The sequence below is a fragment of the Nyctibius grandis genome, chromosome 21, assembly GCF_013368605.1.
Source record: "Nyctibius grandis isolate bNycGra1 chromosome 21, bNycGra1.pri, whole genome shotgun sequence".
NCBI lineage: Eukaryota > Metazoa > Chordata > Aves > Nyctibiiformes > Nyctibiidae > Nyctibius > Nyctibius grandis.
In genome coordinates this window covers 8,731,890-8,753,643 of record NC_090678.1, presented here as the reverse complement: position 1 = coordinate 8,753,643, position 21,754 = coordinate 8,731,890, and the positions used below count along the sequence as shown (strand labels likewise).

Here is a 21,754-nt window from a genome sequence, read left to right as displayed (position 1 = left end):
GTGCTTTTCGCAGCCCTGGAGACACAAGACGAGAGATGAGCTGTGCACGTTTTAATATTTACCACGTGTTGCTAAAATAAGCAGAAGCACATTCCTTGGAAACCCCACATCTGAGTGGAATTTGTGGTATTTTTAATTAGATACGCATTGGTGCAACCTATGCAGGCATCGGCAGCGGGCGCACAAGCTGTTTGGTGACGGCTCCTTGCGATTGCCCTTTGAAGACGGTGAGAAGCTACAAGAGCCTAGAAATGGCCTCAGTGGGTTTGAACCCATGTGCTAGAACGAGCTTGGCTTAAAGAAAAGCATTGCCATTTGCAGCGGTTTAGCCATGCCCGTTTACGGTAACCCCTAATTAAACTCCTGCCTCCTTCTGGCACCGGCAAGACCCGGTGCCTTGGGGGACCCCGGGAGTGCCGGGTGCTGAGCCCTGCAGGTAGTGCCCAGCTGGGCACCTTCCTCTGCCTCAGCAGGAAAACAACATTTCTGCATTCAAGATTAGCTTTCTTCCCCAAATGCTTTCTTTCCAAGACAGACCCTGCCTGAAGGCAGCTGAGATCATCCCCACCCGCACGAAGGGGATGACACCAGACTCACCCCAAATCCACCCCGAGGGCAGGTGGCAAAGAGAGGGGCACCGTAAGAACGTACCCACGCAGCGCTTCAGAAGGGCGTCAGCTCAGCAAAGCGAGCCGAACCAGAATGTGGCGAGATTTACGCCCCAAGTTGTGAAATACAGGATTTATTTTGGTATTTTTTCACCACTCACCAAAGAGCTGCTCTCCCGCAGTTGCATAAAAAGCTTGAGTAAGGCAGATGAGAATAGCCAAGCAGAAGAGCAATGACAAACTGAAGGAAGGCAAGCTGGTAATACTGGAACTAAATCAGCAATTACGAAATTCAGACAATTAATAAAGAATGAATGAGCAGCAGCATTAAACGCTTAGCACATCAGAAACAAGGCAGCCCTGTGGGGCTCATTAGATGCCAGCGGTGCTCAACGATGTTTCTGGGCTGTAACTGGAGAAAAGAGGTAATTATTCGTATCACACTTGTTTCATGGTTCCTATTTCAGCAGTAACTAATGCAGGTATTAAAAATCATTCACTAAATTCTGCACGTTAAAGTCAACAAGTCTGAATAACGTCCTTTAGAGAGTTTAAGTAAGAATTATACAGACTCAGATCTTTGAAAAAATTCCAAGCTAATAAAGCTTGAAGATTTTAGGCAGTTAGAAAACAGCCAATATAGGACTTAATATCAAGCAAAAGGATTGCAGTACAACTCGGACAGTGCTAGTTCTAGGCAAGCTGAGGTCCTAAACTATCTCAAGGAAATTAAAAGTGCACTTCATAAAGCTATTAGGTTGGCCAAGAAACTTAGCGAATACATTGCTGTTTCCCCCTTTCCATGCATTTTGACAAAAATGTTCTCTAATGTGACCACACAGCCCAGATGAAGGGGCTGAAACCCACCTCACCGGCGGAGCCCCAGATGAAGCACTGACAGACAGACAGATGACAGAATGCTACTGTGCGTCCAGGAAACCCCACAGCAAGGACAGCACAGCGGTGCTCATTTTTATGCAGGTCTGGAAGAAGAAGAGTATTTTCTATCCAGGTGAAGCGTACAGGAATTTGGCATCTCCTCGTTTGAGGATGATTTTATATGGCATTGGCCAAGCAGGCTCCCAAAGGAACAAGGAACAGAAGCTGCATCCACAAGATGCAGAAACGCATCCTAAAAAAACCCAGGAGACATCGAAAGGTGTCATCCCAGTGGGAAGGACACTACGAAGAGAGCGTGGTCCTGGGCACAGGAGCAGGGCAACGTGCAGCAAAAGAGAAAGGTGAGATTATCTCAAAACATAGCAGAGTTGAAATCACTACTAATATAATCCATCCTGACACAACACGTTCTGCTTTATCGTACACTTCAAAGAAGCAATAGAAAGGAGTTTAGAAAAAAGCAACAAGAACATGAGGCAGGTATCCCAGACTCCAAAGTCCCCGAGGTTAAAACAAACTCCAGTTTAGCTTATCCAAAGAGTAGGCTGGGGGGGAACTTGTCCACAGCTCAGACCTGGGACTCGGGGAGAGCCTCCTCACGTCGAAGGCTCTCTGACTCCAGGCAAATGCAGAAGATCAGCTAGCTGGGAGTTGAAGTTGGATCCATTCAAACCACAAAAAGACCTGTCTTTTTTCACAGAAAGCTCGGTGGGACCTGCACCCTGAATCATGCTCACCACCGGCTTTGGGCCAATTACTCTGGATGTCTCTTTTTTATATATTGAGGATGTCTTAGCATTTATGTAGAGGTCAGCAGAGACGTGCTCACTGTGTTTCCAGTACTGGAGAGATATACACACATCCCCGAAGCTTGCAGGGATTGGGGAGTGTTTGAAGGAGTCCAGACCAATCCCATCCGTCATGTTAAGAGGGAGTAGGAATATGCCATTGGAGCAAAATGCCAAAACAAAACTGGAGGCTTTGGAGGGAGAAAGAAAGAGATGGCTCTCTATAATGCATATCACTATCTCAATCCAAGAACAACACTGTAAAATGTCACGGGTGGGGCTGTTTTCAGTCAAAGAGTTAAGCTGAAATTTAACCATCTTTGCTGAAGTTTCCTGCGGTGAATACCCACTTCAGGCTGATTTTTGCCGTTTCTGCTGAAAAGGATCAGCAGTTTCCATAGGGAAGCATACGGCAAGGAGAACTGGTTTGGTTGGGGTTTTCTTTCTACCATGTTAAACTCATGCTGGGGAAGACCAAGCAACAGATTAAGAATCACCAGGATCCTCATTCTCCATCAGGGAAGCCTGGCTTGAGAAGGAAACATTTTCTTCTCTGAAAAGTCATCCAAATTTGGCTACGTTCTTCATCTATAGTCTTCCTCTGGGCAGACTTCATTGCAGCCTGGCAAAGTCCAATCCCTCCAAAAATCCCCGTGGAAGCACATCACCAACTATCGTCCACAGGGACAATGGAGCAGCCATGGCTGCAGTGCCGTGCCAAGAAGCTGCAGCCATCGCAGCCTGCCTGTGGGGCGAGGAGGAGGCTGGGGACATCCAGGGCTTTCATTGTGCTTTGCATGCCACAGCCCTGCTCCGCTGGGACTGGGGGAGTGCTCGGCTCCTTTATCTTGTTCTCGGCTGTGCTTGTTGTTCTGCTGTCCTACAATGGACACATCCTTTCCGCCAGCTCCCTAATTAAAGGGGATCTGTTCCACAGCCCAGCTCACACAATAGCTTTCGCAGCCTCTCCTCTTACACAGATATGATCCTTTCCTCCGCTCCCGCGCGCCGCAGGAACACGCTGTAACAGACACGCTCTTACAGCTCCCACAGCCACAAAACCCCGCGCCAAGATCCCTCTCACCTTGCCGCTGGCTATGAGGCAGGCTCTGACGCTGCTCTTCCCCCTCGGCCGTTCGGTGTACAGCATCCCCTGGAACATCCTCCTGCTGCACCAAGCCAAAACCACCAAGAATTAATTTTAGCAGTGAAGAAACTGGGGCACGGGGCACTTTCTTCGCAAGGCTGCAGCTCCGCGCTTTGCCTCTCTTCTGCAGTGACACAGCAGAGAACACTTCAACGAATTAAATCAAGGGGTCCTTGGCCTTCGAGGACTGGCAGAGAAGCACAAGAGCAGAAAGGCTCATACACAAGAGTAGCATTTAAAGCGTTGACTTCAGCTTGGTTCGATTTTAATTCAGTCGGGTTCCCCGCGCAGGGATGCTTCCCTCGGAAGGAGTCTGACAAGTCACCGAGTCTCCCTGTGTCTCAGTTTCTCATCCATAAAACAGTAAGTATTGCTTGACCCCTGACTCCCTGCTTGTGACTTTTTTTTTTTACTTTTTGCTCTTCTTTTCCTAAGCTATTTCTCCCCTCAATCACAGAGCAAGAGGCAGGTATCATCTCTGGACACACGTCTGGTTGGAAGAGGCAGCTGCCCATACGGCTGCCTGCGTCTCTTCTGCTCGGGTCCATGCAACGTCGCCTCAGCGGTCAGCACAAGGGAGTGTTTGGACCCCGCTCCATCCCAAGAGTAAAAAGCTACCATGATGGCAGCAAACTGATGAAAGCCCTGACTTATCAAAACTATGCAGGAAAATTCCATGTTGCAGTAAACCAGAAGGAAAAAAAGCCTCCAAATAAAAGCAGTGGCATGGATGTGAGGAGACACAAACTCAAGGGGACTGGAAAAGGGGGATGAGCCCAGCTCTCCACTGTGCTGACCGTGAAACTGCTGGGAGATGCCAGGATGAGTTACACACCTTGAAATCAGCCACATCTCAGCGTACCCCTCTAAAACCCATCTTCTGTAATGTTCCCCCCCTCAACAACCTCTCAGGTGCTCCATGAGCTTATTCTTATGCACGGTTAGGAATTTACTCTAACATGCAAAGGTAAGCGGCAATGGTTATCTTCACTAGCAAGTTTCTAGCAGCCGAAGAGACTGTCACCTCTTTGTGACAGTGACGGGGCTGGCGAGCACTGAGCTGGGTGCGTGATGGCTGGTGACGCTGAGCACAGCCCTCTCCTTCAACAACAGTACTTTCTGCAGAGGCTGACGCAAGTTGGAGGGTCAGGCAATCAAAGGCAGCCCTGTCACCTTGCAGAAGGAGCAGAGAGCTCTCAAAGGACGGCGGTTTCTGTAAGAACTCCTCAGACCCTCACAAACAGTAATTACCAGTGCTCTCATGACCCCAAATCTCCCAGAACAAGCTGCAGACCTCCCCCTTGACAGCCAGGCTAAATTCGATCACACGAGCAACAAATCGCTCCCTCCCAGGCAGGCAGGAAAGCCAGAGCAGGCACGGGGAGAGCAGGAGAGCCGGCTCGGCCCCTCCGCAGCTTCCGCGGCGTTTGCAGTGCGTTCCTGCGGAAAGTGAGGCTGGCAGCACCGGATCCCCTTGCTTGTAGGGCAGCCGAGCCCCGGCACCGAACTGAGGCTGCTGCGCTACCAAAAACGTGCGTGCAGCACGGAGAGCCTCAAAGGAGGGAGCCACGGAAAGCACGGGCACCTCTCCAGCACCTCTCCTCGCACAGGCTCTGCTGAGCTCCACGGATAACGGAACCCACCAGTGCAATGCTTAAAGCCTGCTTGAAGAAACATTGCAGAGGAAGGACAAGAGCGAAGCAGGATGAGGAGGAGGGAGCACAAGGGCACAGAAGGGGACAGATGTTTGTGAAATGACTTGACAGGCTCTCCATGAATTTAGAGAGGGGGTGGGAGCCGGCAGAGCATCCCTTGCCTGGAAAGGAGCCCTGTTGAAGGTCTGCCCTCGCCCTGCGTTCAGGCAGCCTGGCAGACATTACTCCCTGTCCTCTCCCTGGAGCTCCCAGCAGGTATTTGCTGGTGGCTCAGACGATGGCATTGGCACGCCGGTAACGTGACTCATGGCGAGCGCCGGTGGGGAAAGCCCCCAGCCAGGGGTGAGATGAGTAACGGGGAGAGGCTGCCGGCAATAAGGGAAGGAAGAAAGCCCAACCAAGGAAAGGCAAACCCAAGCAAACACAGGGCAAGGACGTATGACAGGGACGTAGGGGACACGAGGCTCTGCTGCCTCCCAGCTTTTTGCCAGCAGCTCCAGTCCTGCCCCAGGCTCGGTGCCCACCTGGCTCCCAGCCCCTGAAAGGCATTTGCCTGGCTCCAGGCCAGCGTCACCCACCAGTGGCACTGCTGATGGTGCTGGCATGCCCAGCGTCAGCCGATGAGCTCCTGCCAGTGCCCTGAGCACCACCTACCCGTGGGCACTCGCCCACAGAAGGGCTGAGCTCCTCAGAGAGACCGGAGGTACGTGGAAGACCGCGCACCAGCACGCACGTCCTGGCTCATTAGCTTTCCCAAAGCATGCTCCCCTCTCTGGGTTATGGCTTCATTCGTCCTCGCTGGCTCCACGACCAAGCTCTCTGTCCAGCTGGGAGCCCCCCGCTCTTTCCCAGGTCGGACTCCCCGCCGCGGTCCGGAGCCTGGCCACAGGGGACACGCTGCCAGTCCGAGCCTGGCAGGGAACACTTAGCTAGGGCACTGCCGGCAGCCAAAAGGCAATGAGCTTATCATGACTTATGTATTAGGCAAGCTACCAGGGGAAGGGGAACATGCCCGTTCCTCACCTCCCCGGGACCCGTCGGGTTGCACGCCCGGCTGAGCCCAGTCATTCCTGCCACCGCATGACCCAGCAAGCCCGGCAGACAGCCGGCACAGGCAGTGCTTGCTCACGTCTGCCCAGGAACACCTTCCCAAAGTCCCTCTGGCGAGCAGTACCCAAAGCCCCATCCCTACACAGCTTCCTCCAGAGCTCAGACCTCGCCTTCCAGCATTAAAGGCTCATGCTTCACGTCTCCTTACCAGTTCAGACGCCTGCCCTCTGCCACATGGAGTCATCTACCTCCTTAAACTTGTGATGTTACTACATGTGCATTACAACAGAGTGTACGTACAACTCACTCTACTTAACGCTGCCAGTAACCTTCAAAGCTTCGCTGGAAAGCACTCGCTGCATCCTGGCCATGATATTAGACAGCAAAGTCAGAGCTTTGGCAAGCTCTCCTGGAAACTATTCCTCCCCTACGGGCAGTCCTGGTCAAAAGGCTGCTCCGGTACTAATTTAACCAGTTTATTGATTAAACACTAACTGCAGGATGAGATCCTGACCCGTTTTGTGCAATTGAGCAGGTAGCACGTTAGTAGCAATGCTGGACTGCCATTATTTTATTGCGAAGTTAAGTGGCACTGATGGTGCTGGGGGAAATACAATAAACTTGCCTGGAAACCTTCACCCTCCTTACTGCGATTGTCAGAGCACTGAAAGAGCAATTGAGATTATTACAAATATCCCTTCGGTTCCTCCCAGATCTAACACAGTGTAATCTTGTTCGCCTCGGATAATCAAGTCGTTAGCTCACTGATAATTCACCTGCCTTTGCAAAGAGCAGGCTGCGCTCCTCACGCGGCCAGAGGCCGAGCGTCTCCTGGGCAGCACGTCCCCGCAGGCAGCTTTCAAACCCTGCTCCCCTTCAGGGCACAGACAGCCACGGCTGTGCTGCTTCTTGCACGATGAAAGAAAGAGACCACTACATCATTGTAAATGACCTAATGCTTTTAAAAACTCACCACGGCAGGAACAGGGCTATCTCAGAAATATTTTAATTAAGGGAGCTCAAAATTACACCAGGCGCTCTACATAAATAACTGGCCAAACGCATCGGTTTTCACACCAGTCCGACTGTGCATGTGGTTTGCAGAGGATGCAAAATCTTGCTTTAAACAAGCTTGTTGAAATTCAGCAATTTTGCCAATTTGCTAAAATAGAGCTGAGCTATGCAAAGCAGCAGAAGTCCCACAAAATCAGATGTACCTGTCAGAGTAGGAGGTGTAGAGGAGCTAGATTTCAAAGTGCTTGAAATCCCTCCTCGCTTTGAGCCTGCAAAACTCAGCTGGACACTTCCCAGAAACAGGCTTGCAGAAGACTTCCACAGAAGCAGCTTTTATGAAGTGCCTAGATAGGATTTCATCCCTGCTGGCTCCAAAGAAAACCTGGATTAAAGCCACACTCAGCAATCCAAGTAGCCAAAAAAGGATGATTCCGGATTCTCTAGAATGACCACACCGAACCACAGCCAGGTAGCACTGGCTGCACTGGAGACGCGTCAGAAGAACAGAGATGAAAATATTTGCATACATTTACATCATGAAAACATAAATAGTATACAGTTATTGTTGTCATTTAGGGCCCCATGTGCCCAGCCATTCTGAAAGAAAGAAGAAAAGAAAGGGTGTCCTGCAGCTAGCTCAGGCACTTTACACTTAAATCTTCAACAACTCATAGTCCTTATGGTTGGGAAGATACTTCAGTTGAGCTCTTGCCCTCCAGTACCATAACACCCTCTTCGGCAGCTGACGGATGTATGACCCATCCCAGACCACTCTCCCGAGCTCCCATCCGAATTTCTCAAGCTTTGCCCGTGACCCGCGCAGAGCAGAACAGCACTGTGGCCTCTGGGCTGCTGCTTCCCAGGAGAGCCTGGGCGAGGAAGGTCCCCTGGGCTCACACCAACAGGACAGCCTGGGTGCAGCTTTAATGAGCATTTACTTACTGTTGAACTTGGGACCTTCTGAGGTTCAGGTGCCCAAGGGTAAATATCTGGACTTATGGATTGGTTTCTCACACTTTGCACCCAGAGGAGCCAAGGAGCACTTTGAAGTCAAACCCAGCCCAGCAGTTTAAGGCATGAAGCAACATGGACAGGGTCACCCTGGTTTGGGATGAGGAGGAGAAAGAGTTCAGTTGTATGAACACAAGCCCAATTCCTTGCCAGGAAACAAGCCCTGGCCTATTGTATTTATTAGTACTGACATGGCCACTGGCGCCCTGCAGGAGAGCCAGAAGATGTAGGCTCTGGAGGAAAGCTGCAGCAAACGCTCACGAAACTGCTGTCCAAGCGCATCCTTGGCATGGCCAATGTCCCATTCCACCGACTCCTTTCAGGGCAAGGGGTTTGCCCCAAGACGCAGGGCAAGATGGGGCTGTGGACCCAGCGAGCCCAGCTGGTGCAGGCAGGAAAAGCAGAAATGCAGAGGCAGCCAGCTGAGCACCTCCCCTTCCCTCCTCACCCCTGAGCTGCAAGAATCCCAGGAATTCTCCAACATCCTCCTGCTCCTGGACAGAAACCCCCTCTCTGGCCAGCATGGTGAGGATGGCCGTGCCACCGCCAGCCCTTCAGCTGTGGGAGGACGGGGATGGCACCCCTGCCCTGCAACACCGACCCCCTGTATAAAGTCCCTCTCAATCCAGATCCACAAAAGGGACCAAATTTAGGCTTAATATATGCATCTTGCCCTGGTGGAGCCATTCTGCTCACGGCCCATTGCTCTGCTTCGCTCTCGGGAGAGCGGCACCAGGGCGGCAGAGCCCGGCCGGAGCAGGAATCCCAGCAATGCCGGCTATGCTGTGTCCTCCGCTTTGCCCCCAAAGGGTCAGGTCTCCATCTAAACAGGAAGCCGGGATCAGCCAGGCCCGCGGTGCTCGCCCTGCGGTCCCAAATGCCGGGGAGGAGAGGGCAGGCGGCGCAGCAGGAGCTGCTGCGGCTTGTGGCTCCATCCCTCCCTGCTCGCAGCCCACCGCAGGCAGGCATGGAGGGTTTCCAGGGTGCTCTTTCCCCTCAGGACTCCTGCTGTCGGGCAGGGTGCTTCCTCACTCCTTTACAGGATCATTTTTTTAAACATTATTAAATGGAGCAGTGAGCAGCTAGTGCCAAGGCAGCACTGAGAGAGGGGAGCCGCAGTGGCAGGGGGATGGCGAGGGTCCCCCTCCTTCACCGTCAGTGAGTAACTCAGGACATGCCGGGACACACCACCTCCCCCTAAACCAGGGACTGCGTTAAAAACTGTGCAAACCTTGGGGTCAGCAGCTGCTTCACACACCACGCGCAAACCGCTGCAGCTTGCGCTCGCACATCTCCCATTGCTCGCTTTCTGTGCCTAAATAAGCTTTTTCCTCCTGTGGTTTCTCCACGCCAATACTTTGGGATTACTTTTATTCCTCTACGAACACAACTACCCTTCTGCTTTAAGAAGGACACGCATTCCTTGACCTCCAGCCAAACTCAAACCAGCCCCGGGCGCGCGGCCCGGCCAGCGAACGCCCTCGCAATGCCGCGATAAGGCCTCGCTGCTGGGTGCACGGCCAGCGCAAACCACGGGAAAACAGGGAACGGCTGCACACATAAACGCCCGTCAGACAAACCAGCCTGGCATCCTCTGCACAAACAGCACCCCGCGACAAATAAACAGACATTAAAAGTCTCTCTGGCAGATCTGATCTGCGGACTCATGGCCTTTCAATGACTTGCATCTCTCCTGCCTTACACTAGATCAAGGAAGCCTGAGCACACATTCCAAGCACATCATTCACCATGAGAAATCACTGTTTTACCCTGATTTGTGTCCTTTCCCTGCCGTTCAGGGCTTTAGCTATGAATTTTCTAGACTATGCTTAAGTTTGTTTATACTGGTCAACAAGGATGTTTTGTGTTTTCTTTTTTTTCCCTGGGATTTATTTAAGCCCTCAAAGTAGTGCCAATCCTCCCATACTGAAGTGGAGTTATGTGATTTTGGGGCTGGAGCTGCATTCTTTCAAAAGTCTTATCTTGAAGGCAGCAGAGCAAACAACTGTTTACGAGAGCTCTTGACAGCATCGCAGTCGTTCTGTCTCAAACCTCGTCTGGAACCAAGGTGAGCAAACCTGATGCCATAAAGGACTTCCCAGCTTGTGCATTGGCCACAACATTCATCACACCAAGGGGACAGGGCAGGGGGTAGGAAAGCTGCTGAGAAAAGCCCACAAACTATTTATACGCTGAAAGTTTGGATGAGAGGAGCCTTGCAATCTGTGTCCTTGGGATATGATACTCCTCTGCTCCTCTGGCGATGAGAAAGGAGAAAACGAGATTATAGCAAGAGTCCGCAGGAGGGGCTGAGAGAGGAGCAGGGCGACAGCCGAGCCCTGGTAGGGCTGCTCGGCCACTCGAGCAGGTCCAGTGCTCGCGGGATCCCACAAGGCCACCAGAAAGACACCTCATCCATTACTCAACATCCCTGCGAGCACCCTCAGCTCCTTCCATTTAACAGTGACATTTCCAGGAGAGAGCCATCCCTGGAAGACAGGGCAGACTCCTTCCCATGACCCATGGGACAGATGAAACTACCCACACTGCCACGTACATGAGACCCAGGTCCAACCACCACCCAAAGGGCTCTCTTGTGCATTGGAGAACAGTCAAGCTCCTGCTGTTTTAAACCCGGGGGCAGCGAGCTTGCCGGGTGTGTGGATTGCTCACCTCCCAGCCCGCCCTTGAACACCTTCCAGTTGTGCAGGCGAGAGGCCGGGGCACAGAGGAAAAGCTCCTCTCCTGGCGATCGGCCAAGCATTATACGGCGAGAACACCCCGTATCCTGCCTGTGAGTATTTTGGGAAGCCAGATGACTTCATTACCAGCTGACGTCCCCTGACCCACTCGCTGTTAAACAAGCTCGCTGCCAGTCAGCCCCAGAGCTCGTTAGTCAGCACTTTAATTTGCACGTTGCCATTTACCGGGCACTAACCTGCAGGTATATCCAGGCAGCATCCAAATTTTCATGCAGCTGAAGTGCTTACGCAAACAGTAAAAAACAAATGTACTTCTTCCACAAGTAGTTTGCTGTTGCCTTTGAACTGGGACTGACACATGAGGAAATCCTCTGAATCGTGGATGTGCTACGGCTTCCGTCCAGCACTGGCAGCCCCACGTCCCGCACCCACCTCTCACCCCATCCCCGCCTCCACAGCACATGCTCCTGTACAGGACGCAGCCCTGTGAGCACGGAGACGGCCCTGCTACTGCCCGGCTGCTCAGGAGCACGCTGCAGCTAACCCCAGGCACGGCACGCGGGATGCCCGGGTACCATGGGGGACAGCCAGCGCTGGGGATGCTCCAAATGCAACCGCGTGGCACAAAGTCACAAGCTTGCAGGCACCGAGCCAAGGTTACATGGAGATGTCCATGGAGAGAGTGATGGTGAAAAATACAGAGTTATGAATAACCTGGAGGACAGGACTTCTGTGAGACAAGGCTGTAAGCAGAGATGGAGGAGTGGTGCCCCCGCCGCCCCGCCGCACGAGGGGAAGGAGCATCCTCGCCACACTCACCCTGATCCGCCGCATGGCTGTCACGATCTCCACCCGGCTGTTTGGCCGTGGCACATCCAGGCTCCCGATGTACTGGAGGGAAAGAGAGAGTGGATTAGTCGAGTTTCCAGGGCACTGGACACCTCACGGTCCCACCATGGCCTCGATGGCATCCCCGGAGGGAACCGAGGGGCACTTCTGGGGAACTGGAGGCGTTTTGCCCGCTGCACTTGAAGCGTTGCACTACTCCCACCACAAAGCTGTTCCCTCACCACAATGTTTCAAGGATTCAGCAGCCCTTATTCTAACAATAAAATAACTTCAGTAATCAGGCCAGCAGGATTCATTCATCTACGCCGTGATCAAAGTACACAGGTATAAGCCAATATCCCCCCGGCTGCACTGAGTCATCTGTTATAGGCCTGGATATTGGAATATCCCTAAAATAGCTGGGGCAACCTGTCCTGTGACAGGCCCTTCACTACTTAATTACAGCCCTGCCAAACCCTTGGCTGTTTTTGAAGCGATGCTGAGCCTCCAGGCCAAGCCTCCAGAATAAAAGAGCCGCTTTGCCATTCAGAGGGGACCAAAGGCAGCACCGCTGCGACCCAGCACGCAGAGACGACGAACAAAAACCTTTTTAAAAATAAAATGGAAGAGGGCAGATTCAGGAGAAGGATCAGAAAACAGACAAGCGATGAAGAGTCAATGCAGAGCGCTAAAAACGTGTAGATAGAAGAAAAGCATTTTGAGTCTATTTACCAGCTCCCTGTGCTCCCACGCTTCATCTCGACACGAGCGCTGACGTAACCCTCGGCAGCGCAGCACGGGCACTCAACCTGGCAGGGCTGCATGTTCCTGTGAATAGGGCCGTAACCTTTGCTGACACCGTGAAAACCCAGGTCACTGGTTTCAAGCACCAGCGCTGAGAAGGGTGCTTAAACGACTGACTGTGTGCTGGGGGTCACCGTACAGTCAGAGGCTGCAGAGAGGGGTTATTTCTCACCCAGCATCGCTGTGGGACTCCTGGCTCCTCTCCACAGGGACGCTGCTGCCATGTCTATCAAGGGCACAGCACGGCCGCCCCTGGGTTTTGTGTGTGCCCCGTCCCGGAGCACCCTCCTTGCTAACCCTCCGTGCCCGCACCCAACCTCAACGAGTCCCCCCGCACTGCTCCTGGCCCGGGTGCAGACGGAGGCAGGTGTCCAGCGACCGGCACCGGGCAGCCAGTGCTGAGAGTAGATGTGAAGAGAGAGGATATAAAAATAAACACGAAACAGCTGGCGTATTCGTCACGTGCTGAGCAGGCTGCCGTGGCTCAGGGCAGCTTTATGTAACTGGGAATTAAAGCCCACGAAGCACCCCTCAACAGTCACATCCCCTAAACAGAGCCTTCCCACCCCTTCAGAGGTTCAGGTCATATTAAGAGGGGCATCTTTGACATCAGTCGCTTCCCTTTTCTTATATAAAGTCTGGAAACCATCAGTGAAAAGCAGGAGAGGAGGAGGATGGCCGAGGCAGCCAGAGCCCTGGGCACACAGTCTGGTTTTTAATTACCCCTGCCGCTGAAGGGGTAATTGCTTTCCTTCCCCTGCAATCTCCTTACACAGGCGAGTGCAGAGTACGGCCACGTGCAAGGCCAGGGCAAGCAGTGGCAGCTATCACCTGGGCAGGAGGCGGCCCCGTCCACTGCTGGCTCCCACAGCCACAGGCATTCGAGCAATGCCAACCTTCTAGCTGACGACCACAACCTTGGCCAGCAGCAATGCTCAGTCATGCCCGTAATTGCGTGTGCGAGACTGTCGGGGCTGGGCCACCCCATAAACAAGTGACGGAGCAGAAACTGGACACATCCTTGGATCTGCTTGGATGGCCCTCCTGGAAAACAGCACCAGCAGTAGGAAGTGTTTTGATGCCGTCCTACTACGCCCCTTTGTTCAGCTGTTCCCCTCCAGCCCATGCTTGCGGGCACCCGCACCAAGGGGCTCGGGTCACAAACCATGCAGGAGTCACCTCTGCTTCCAAACCTGGGCTCCAGGGCACCCTGCGGCATCCCGCAGCACCTCCAGCCCCAGCGTGGGCTCACTTCACACAGTGACTGTGCTCACAGCTCCAAAAACACCCACCTCTCCCCCAGCTCTGAAGGCAGGTATTTCTTTACACGTTCCACAAAACTCAACAGATGGACAAACTCTCTCCAGATTATTTTTGCCTTCAGGGCAGAAATCACACGTGGGAACTGCACTGCAGAGGAGTAACCCTTCACAATGTGATGAGTATCCTCCCAAAAACATGGACTCAGAGGTCAGCCTTCCAGCTAAACTACTATTTCCCAGACAAGGAGTGGGGATGGCCTGAGAAACCACCTGTATTTACTAGTGATTTGCAGGTAACAAGTGCACCAAGTGCCGCTCCTGCTCTGCTCTCCTCCAGCCCTCCTACTCACAGCACCGACTTTCGTTTCGGGAAGAGGTGTGGGAAAAAGCAGGTGAGGCAGAGGCGAGGATCAGCAAAGCAGCAGGAGCCTCCGGGGTGCAGGACTCGCCCCTCATCCCACCCCAACGCTGAGACCCAGCTCCCCCCTCCCAGGGCAGGAGCCCCAGGTACCCCTGAGCATGGGGGCTCCCAGACCCCGGGGCGGGGGGTGGGTTTTTGCCTTCCTTTAAAATCCGTGTGCCCCAAGCGAGGTGCCAGCACCATGGTGGCCCTGGGCCCTGCAGGGGTCCATGTCCTGGCTCCCAGGGCTCAGACCAGCATCCATGCCAGCAAGTCAACCCCACGGGAAAGGGAGGCAGTGGGGCCGGGGCTGAGCCCGGGGAGCAGCAAGGAAAGCACCCGAGACAAAAGGAAGGAAAATAAAGCTGTGTGAAAGAGAGCTGACAAAGAAAATAAACCCATGAAAGAACCCACCCTCCCCAAGCCCCCGGGAACCGAGGAGGAAACCATATGTAGCTAGGCAGGACACGGCTTTTCCAAATAATCGCCTCCAGATCCACGGCCCCACCACCCTGCCAGGGGATGGGGGGCGGAGGTGGAGCCCCCCACCTGCACCCAAGAGCCAGGTGGGATTAGGGGGTCACTGATCCCCACGCTCTGAAGGCGGGGGGCATGGCTGGCTCGGTGGGGAGGGCAGTCCCAGGCAGTCAGGAGAAGAAAGTCCTCCCGCTCGGAGTGCCGAAGAATTGTCAGCCGAGGGGGTCCCTGCTGTGACGCGGCGCTCCAGCAGCCCCACGAAGGCAGCCCTCGCATCGCAAACGGCCAGAGCCGCTCGGGGCTGCGTCACCCAGCGACCCACCTCTCTTTCAGGGCACTTTCGGTCCCCCGCACGCCCCGCTGCTCCTCATCCCCGCGTGCGAGACCCGGCCTTCCATCGGTCCTGCCAGGGCCCCTAGGAAGGGCAGCCCCTCTCCCTGCCACGGCACAGGCTGGGTGGCTGTCACCCAAAGGGCTTCTCAGCGCCCGAAGGGACCTTGCTTGCTGCCCCCCCGCCCCCCCGCAAACAGGCTCCCCTCTCTGTCCCAGGCACGGCTGGAAGGGGCCTCCAGGCACAGTCCATGCCATGCACCCTCCAGCCGTGGTTTGCAGAAGACCTGTCCAGTTCAGGGAAATACCAGTCCTGCCCTGGCCAGAGGAAAAAAAGCCAAGAAAACAAAGGCGAGCATTCTGCCAAAGCAACGTTTGCACAGGTCACTTAGTTTCTCATTTTTCCTTCAGGTTGTTTAATATTGCTCATTTTCTGCTCTGTGAGAAACAAATTTTCTTGAGAACGAGAAAATTTCTGTCACAGCAGGCAGAACTTTCTGTCACAGAGGTACCAGCAGCCATGTGGGAGGCATCAGCTACGGGGCGTGAGGGTCCCATGATGTCTGAAGAGCCCAGGGCGCTGCGAAGCTGCACCAGGACATTGGCCCCGTGACACACGGCTGTGCCACGAAGCGAGGGCCAAAGTGCTCGGGCACCAGTCCCCAGCCAGGCGCCCTGAGGTCTGAAACCTCTTTACTTCCCCAGTGTCCGGGGAAACACCCAGCCTGTCTGCAGTCTGGCTGATAAGGGCTTCTCCCTGGGCTGCTGCCATCAGGGAAAGCAAGGAGAAATCCAGTTCCCGGGACTGGTGCTGTCCCAGTGCTCCTGCTCCCCAGTTGCCCACGCACAGCCTCTGCCCAGGGAGCTGTGGGACAGGGCTGGCACGGCCCCGGCTCTGCCCTGCACCCCAGGAACACCCAGCCTCGCTGGCAGGAGAGGGGGAAGTTTACTCAGACTGTGGTGGTGCGGGCTCAGAGGCCAAGAGGGACGGAGAAGTCGGTAAGCCAGCTGACTGCAATGGAAAAAAGCCCTGGCCTTCCAGCCTGAGCCCGGCGGGCGGGCGCAGGGGGCTCCAGCCCTGCCCAGGCCTCCCCTCAAGGCGCTCTGCACCCTGAGGACACCAGGACACACCCAGCGCTGGGAGCCGGGTGGTTTAACGCAGCACGTCAGACCCGTCCAGAGGCACGCACTAACACAGGGACACCTCGTGCCAGGCAGCCCCGCTCAAGTGATGCCCTAAGGATATCAGTGCTCACCTGCCTGCTGACCCTAGAAGCGCTTGCACCGCCTATGGGCTGCGCAGGGGCTCGAGTGCCAGAAACACAGAGCTCTGGGGGGTCCCCAGACAAGACCCCTGCGCCCGCCAGAGCCATGTGCACCACACCCACCCTCCCCTCTCACTGGCCAAAAGGGGGTTCGCTTGGTAAGGGGGGACACCTGTGCAGCGGGGTGCTGCCCTGCAGCGGGGACGCCAGGACATGGCGCGAGGGGTGCAGCTGCAGAGCTGAAGGTTTTCCGTGCCAATGAAGCAGGGCTGCCCGCTCGCCCCCGTTTCTGTACCCCACCCAGCTGCTCCCCCACGCAGGGGCTGAGCTTCCCGCACTCACACCCAGCTACAGCCTCAACAGGCGTTTGTGTACGGGATGTGCAAGCCCAGAGCACCTCAGCGGGCAGAAAGCAGGGCTGGGAGCATCCCACGCCCGTCACTTCTTCCTGGGGACCTTGTGGCATCCGCCGAGCCCACACACCGCCCGGCTGGGACCCGCAGTCTGAGCACACTCAGCTTTGCCAAATCCCAGCAGAATTTTTTTTGCCAAGAGCTTCACTAAGCAGCCTGTGAACTGACTTAACAAGTATGGCAGAAATATGCCACTGTTTCAGAGGAGAACTTTTGTGGCACTTGGGAAGGTTATTTATAGCCTCGAGCAAGCAATCCTGGGCTAAATCACACCGCAGCTTTGCTCCGCGCTGAGCAGCCCCGACAGAGCACACCATGCTCCAGAGCTGCCAGGACAGCAGCCCCCTAATAAACCTGCCAAGTCTCTCCCAGCCAGCTAAAGAGGTGCCCAGCTTCACGCAACCTGTCTCTGGCTTCCCAGCCCTCCGGGAAAGGGAACCTCCCTGGGAAGGGAGCCTGAGGCAGAGGAGGGGAACTGAGGACCCGGATCAGAGCTGCCTGCGACTCCACTCACTTCAAATGCTTTTATGTACGGCCCCTACGTACAAAAAAATACACACAAGAGCAGAAACACACGTGGATTCGCTGCTTAGTGTTCACCTGAGGGTACACTCTTTTTCCTGATAAAGGATTTACGTTTGCGGCAACCAGCAGGCTCTGCCAGTGCTCGCAGCCTCGGGAGGGTGGTGGGCAGGTGAGCTGGAAGGACCCACAGGAAGGGACATACTGGATCAGACTAAAGTCTCCTTCACGTCCCATCTCCAAACATAGACAGCAGCAGATGCTCGGTTCAACTTCGGTTTCCCACGCACAAAAGCAGAGAAAAGGACTGACAAACATAATAGAAAATGCCTGGTTGCCAAGATCCCTTAAGGGGAAAAAAAAAAACCACCACCCCAACCCCAAACCTGCTGCCCAGAACAGCAATCCTCCCAAACCTCCAGCCCCACATTTACCTGCAAACAGGTCTGATATCAGGAAAGCTGCGTGTCAGCACACGTCTTGTCCTGGCACCACAGGCAGTGGGTCTGCCCGAGGGCCAAGGTTTGCTTGGGCAGCCCCTTCTCCCCTCACCTGCGGAGGAGGGATCAGCAGAGAGGGTCCTTGCACCCACCTCCCCCCTTCGTTGGGAACCATGTACATTATGGCACTGTGAATGGATTAACGAGTCTTGAGACTGAAGAATTGAGAGCTCTTTGCAAATAATGGGTATTTGGTAGGTGGGACCTTGCGCTGGACCACAAGCTCTCCAGGGCAGGAGGGGTCTCTCACTGCTTTTGAGGAGGGCCCAGCCCAGTGAGCTCCTGAGAGCGGGTCTAAGGACAGGGACCAGTAACAGCTTCCCCATGCAAACCCAGCAGTGCCCAGCACCCCTGCACTCAAGCGGATGATGGGTCCCCATTCAATCCCTCCTACGTGCTGATCTCTCTGGAGGCGTTGGAGTAGCCTGAGTCATGGTTTCTGAACGCGCAGAATTGCTGGTGTTGCACAAGCTGGCCCTTGGGTTTTGCCCTGCAGCACCAAGGCTTTGGGAAGATAAGGAGTGAGTCTGCATCCCCCTCCTCCTCGCTCCGACCGGAGGAGCCGTGCTGGCCGCAGAGGAGGAGGATGACAGGAGGAGTCATTACTCTCTACATACCCATTTATTTAGCAGGAAACCATTGCACAAGTGAGAATTTCTGCCTGCTCCCCTGCGCCATGCTGCAGCTCCCAGCTCGCCCATCCGAACGCTTCGGCTAACTCAAGAGGCCAGGCTTTTGATTTTAGTCAACAAGTCAGACCACAAGATGCAGAAGAAAACGAATGCCGTGCCTCCCCTCGGCGCCAGCTCCTCCGATTCCCAGCAGCGTGGCCGAGGCGCCTCCAGGACACAGAGGGGTTTGGTGCCAAGAGAGATGGTCAATGAAAACAGATCCGAAAGTGTGAAATGTATTACTATTCCTACGAAGATGGAGTGGGATTTTCCAACTATTGGATTTATCGCCAGAAAATGGATTAACATAATCCCTAGAGGACACTTCACTCAGATTTGGCACCCTCGTGCCAGAGCATACGGCTGCAAGTAGCTCCAGTGGGGATGAACAACACAAGTCTCCTGATGGCACCTCATGTGACAGCACCGCTTGCTTCAGCGCGAGTCCATCGCTCTGGGCTTGAAAAGGGCCCAAACACTGACTGGCTGTGGCCACCCACTCCAGGACGCCCGCACTCCCTTGGGAGAGAGGCAAGAGGGGCAGCAGCACAGATGCCAGCAGCTACTGATGAACCAAAACACATGTTACACGCCCTACGCGTGCCATTCAAAGACAGCAGCAGACAGCGTAGGTCTAAGTGTAAAAATAAAATTAAAAATTGAAACAATAAATCAGTGCATACTGACTCAGGCCTGCGTTACCCCCTGCGGTGAGCCCCACGCCAGCTCGCCAGGAATCCCAGGCTGCGGGAGCGAAGGGCACTGATCCAGCTCCGAGGGCTGTAACACCGGGATCCCCGCCGCCCGCGCTATCAGCCATCCCAGGAGGCTTTTAGGAGACAGGCACGCGAGTCCTGGCGCCCCACATGAGGTTTTCCTTCTTTAATCTTCCCCCAAAGTTCTGCTCTAAATCAGAGTTCCTCATTTTTCTGACTCACGCTGGGTGCCCGGACGAAACAAGAGCCGCATGGGTTTAAGCGCTCAGGATTCTTGGGAATAAAAGGAACTAAAGGAGTGTAAGCATTTAATTAATCTCCAGCAATCTAATAAAAGGACGGAGTAATTGCCTAAGCCATCTGCATTCTGCATGTGGCATCAGGGGCTGCTGGAGACACCCACAAATTCGGAAGCTGGGTTCCGTACGGGTTGTGCTTGGCATTAACGCGTGCCACGGGATACCAAATGAGAGAAAGAGGAGCTAACAAAGACTAATACGCACCACCCTGCTAACACAGCCAGATCAGCAGCACGGAGAAGGGATGAGCCGTGAGCAGACCGAGGGCCAGCTGAAGCCCTATCCCACTCCTCACCCCGCAAGCTGGGCCACCCAAACCCGGCATGGAAGAGGCACATGGGAGACTCTTTGCAGCCTCCCTGCAGGTGAGGAGTGAGCAGGTGCTGGCAGTAAAACAGCAATTGGCTCCAATAATCCAGGAGCAAAAGGCTACAAAGCTCAATTTGAACAGTCTTTGCCAGGAAACAGTTGCAAAGCAGGTTTAAGTTTGCTCCGTAAACAACAACTCTGCTGTTTTGCTCTCTGCAGCACGGTGTACCTGCCGTTGGGCAGGCAACGGCCTCTGCAGAGGAACCCTCCCAGCCCTGAGAAAAGGGGGAAAATAACACTTTGACACCCTCCAACGAGCCGCAGCCTTGCCTCTAGAGCACCGCACACAGTTAGATGCCAAATCTGTGATTTTTTTCCCCTGCCAGCACATGTGCTCCGAGGACAACAGCGTGCGACAGATGCCTGCCTCCCTGCCACTCAACACTGTTTTACACCAGGTTTTTTTTCCAAGTCAGCCTCGCTGGAGTATCTCCTCAATGTGATAACTGTATCCCCCAGGAACTGCAAAGGGGACAGGATTTTATGTTTCCCCTTTTCTTATTTCATGGCCAGCTACTTTGCCGGCCAGCGCTACCTGCTCGGGGCTGGCCAACACGGACGGGTAGCTCAGCTTTTTCCCAGCCTGCTGCGAGATCCCAAGCACTCAGTCTGTGGAGAGCCACAGCCTAAGTGGCGTAAGACACTGAGAGGTCCCAACAGGAACAAAAAAAAAAAGAAAAAAAAAAGAAAAAAAAAAGAAAAAAGAGTGCTTCCTGCCAAATCCACCGGCAAGAATGGTTTATATACGTAAGAAGAAATAGCAAGCTTTTATTTCGGGCGGGCAGCCCTGACCTCTCGCACTGCACTGCAAATGGCATGCAGTTCCTCCAGCTGCTCTGAGATTATCCCATTAGAGGAGCGCCAGGGTACAAGGCACCCTGCAGACACCAGCCATCCCCCCACCCCACCAGCACCCCGGTGTTACCCACAGCGCTGGAAACGCAGAGCAAAGCCCAAGCCCTCCGCTCTTCCCGAGAAGATGCACACAGACCCCGGCTCTCTGGGGCCAACATCCCCAAGCAACACCACGCAGAGCCATGGCGGGATGCGGGGCCACGGAGGGATGCTCGGGTGAAGCAGCAGGGTGACCCCGCTCCAGCTTGACCCATCCGGCCAGCTTCGCATCCTGACGGGCTGGGTGGGAAGCCTCACCCAACTCCTTGCAGCCGAGTTCGGGGGACAGCAGGCAATGCCTATGCGGAGGGCTCTCGGGGAAAGCGCAGAAAACCCAAGGCTATGCGAAAAGCGAGCTGGAAAATAGGGAACCCCGGGGGGTCGGGGTGCAGGCGCTGGGCAGGAACCCCCGCGGACCCCCTCCGCGCCCGCCGCCCACCTTGGCCTCGAAGCAGATGCCGTGCTGGAAGGCGTCCTCGTTGTGCAGGGGGATGCGGAGGTCGTGCCGATCGTCCACCAGGTTGTACTTGGACTTGGCGGGCATGGCGGCCCCGCGGCGGCCGGGCTGCCCCTGCAGCGCCCCGGCCCCGCCGCGCACCCTCCGCCCCTCGCCGCCGGCCGGCCCCGGGGCGGGGACGCGCCGCCGCGGAGCGCGGGCGGGGAGCGGAGCGGAGCGGAGGGGGGGTCTCCTCCAGCGGGGAGGGGCAGGGAAACGGTGAAGCATGCGGACCGGAGAGGGGCGGTGGGGAAGGCAGCGCTGACACCTAGTGCGCGGCGCCGGGTCTGCACCCCGGCCCCGCCGAAGTTTGGATAAGAAAAAGGAGAAAATAAAAAGCAGCGAGTGGTTACGGTGGTGGGGGCCCAGCTCGGCCCGGGGGTGTGCCGTGCCGCCTCCCCGGGGCACCCACGGCAAGTCCCCGAAACACATCGCTCTCCGGGGGGAGAGCCTGGGCTGCTGCAAACTGCATCCAGATCTCTGTATCAGCACCGGACATGAGGGAAATCAAGTCAGCTGGAGGTGAAAAAGCTGCATCTTGCGCTTAACGGAAGGCCAGACCTTGTGACCAGACCAGACCCTACTCTGCCCTACCTTGTAAAAGCCCTGAAAGCTGTGACCGTGCTCCCCCAC

The 21,754-nt window shown here is 55.0% G+C and overlaps 1 protein-coding gene across 5 annotated transcripts in view; it reads right to left on the bottom strand.

Annotated features, from left to right (window-relative positions):
- NOS1AP (nitric oxide synthase 1 adaptor protein) overlaps positions 1-21,226 on the bottom strand; it is a 44,237-nt gene extending 23,011 nt beyond the window's left edge. For all 5 annotated transcript variants that reach the window (XM_068416872.1, XM_068416873.1, XM_068416874.1 and 2 more), the window contains exons 1-2: positions 21,065-21,226; positions 11,695-11,766 (exon numbers count right to left, since the gene is read on the bottom strand). In XM_068416872.1, the coding sequence (XP_068272973.1) occupies positions 11,695-11,766; positions 21,065-21,169 (177 nt within the window). In that variant the 5' untranslated portion in view covers positions 21,170-21,226. The remainder of the gene's footprint in view (positions 1-11,694; positions 11,767-21,064) is intronic.
- Positions 21,227-21,754: the final 528 nt, after the last annotated feature.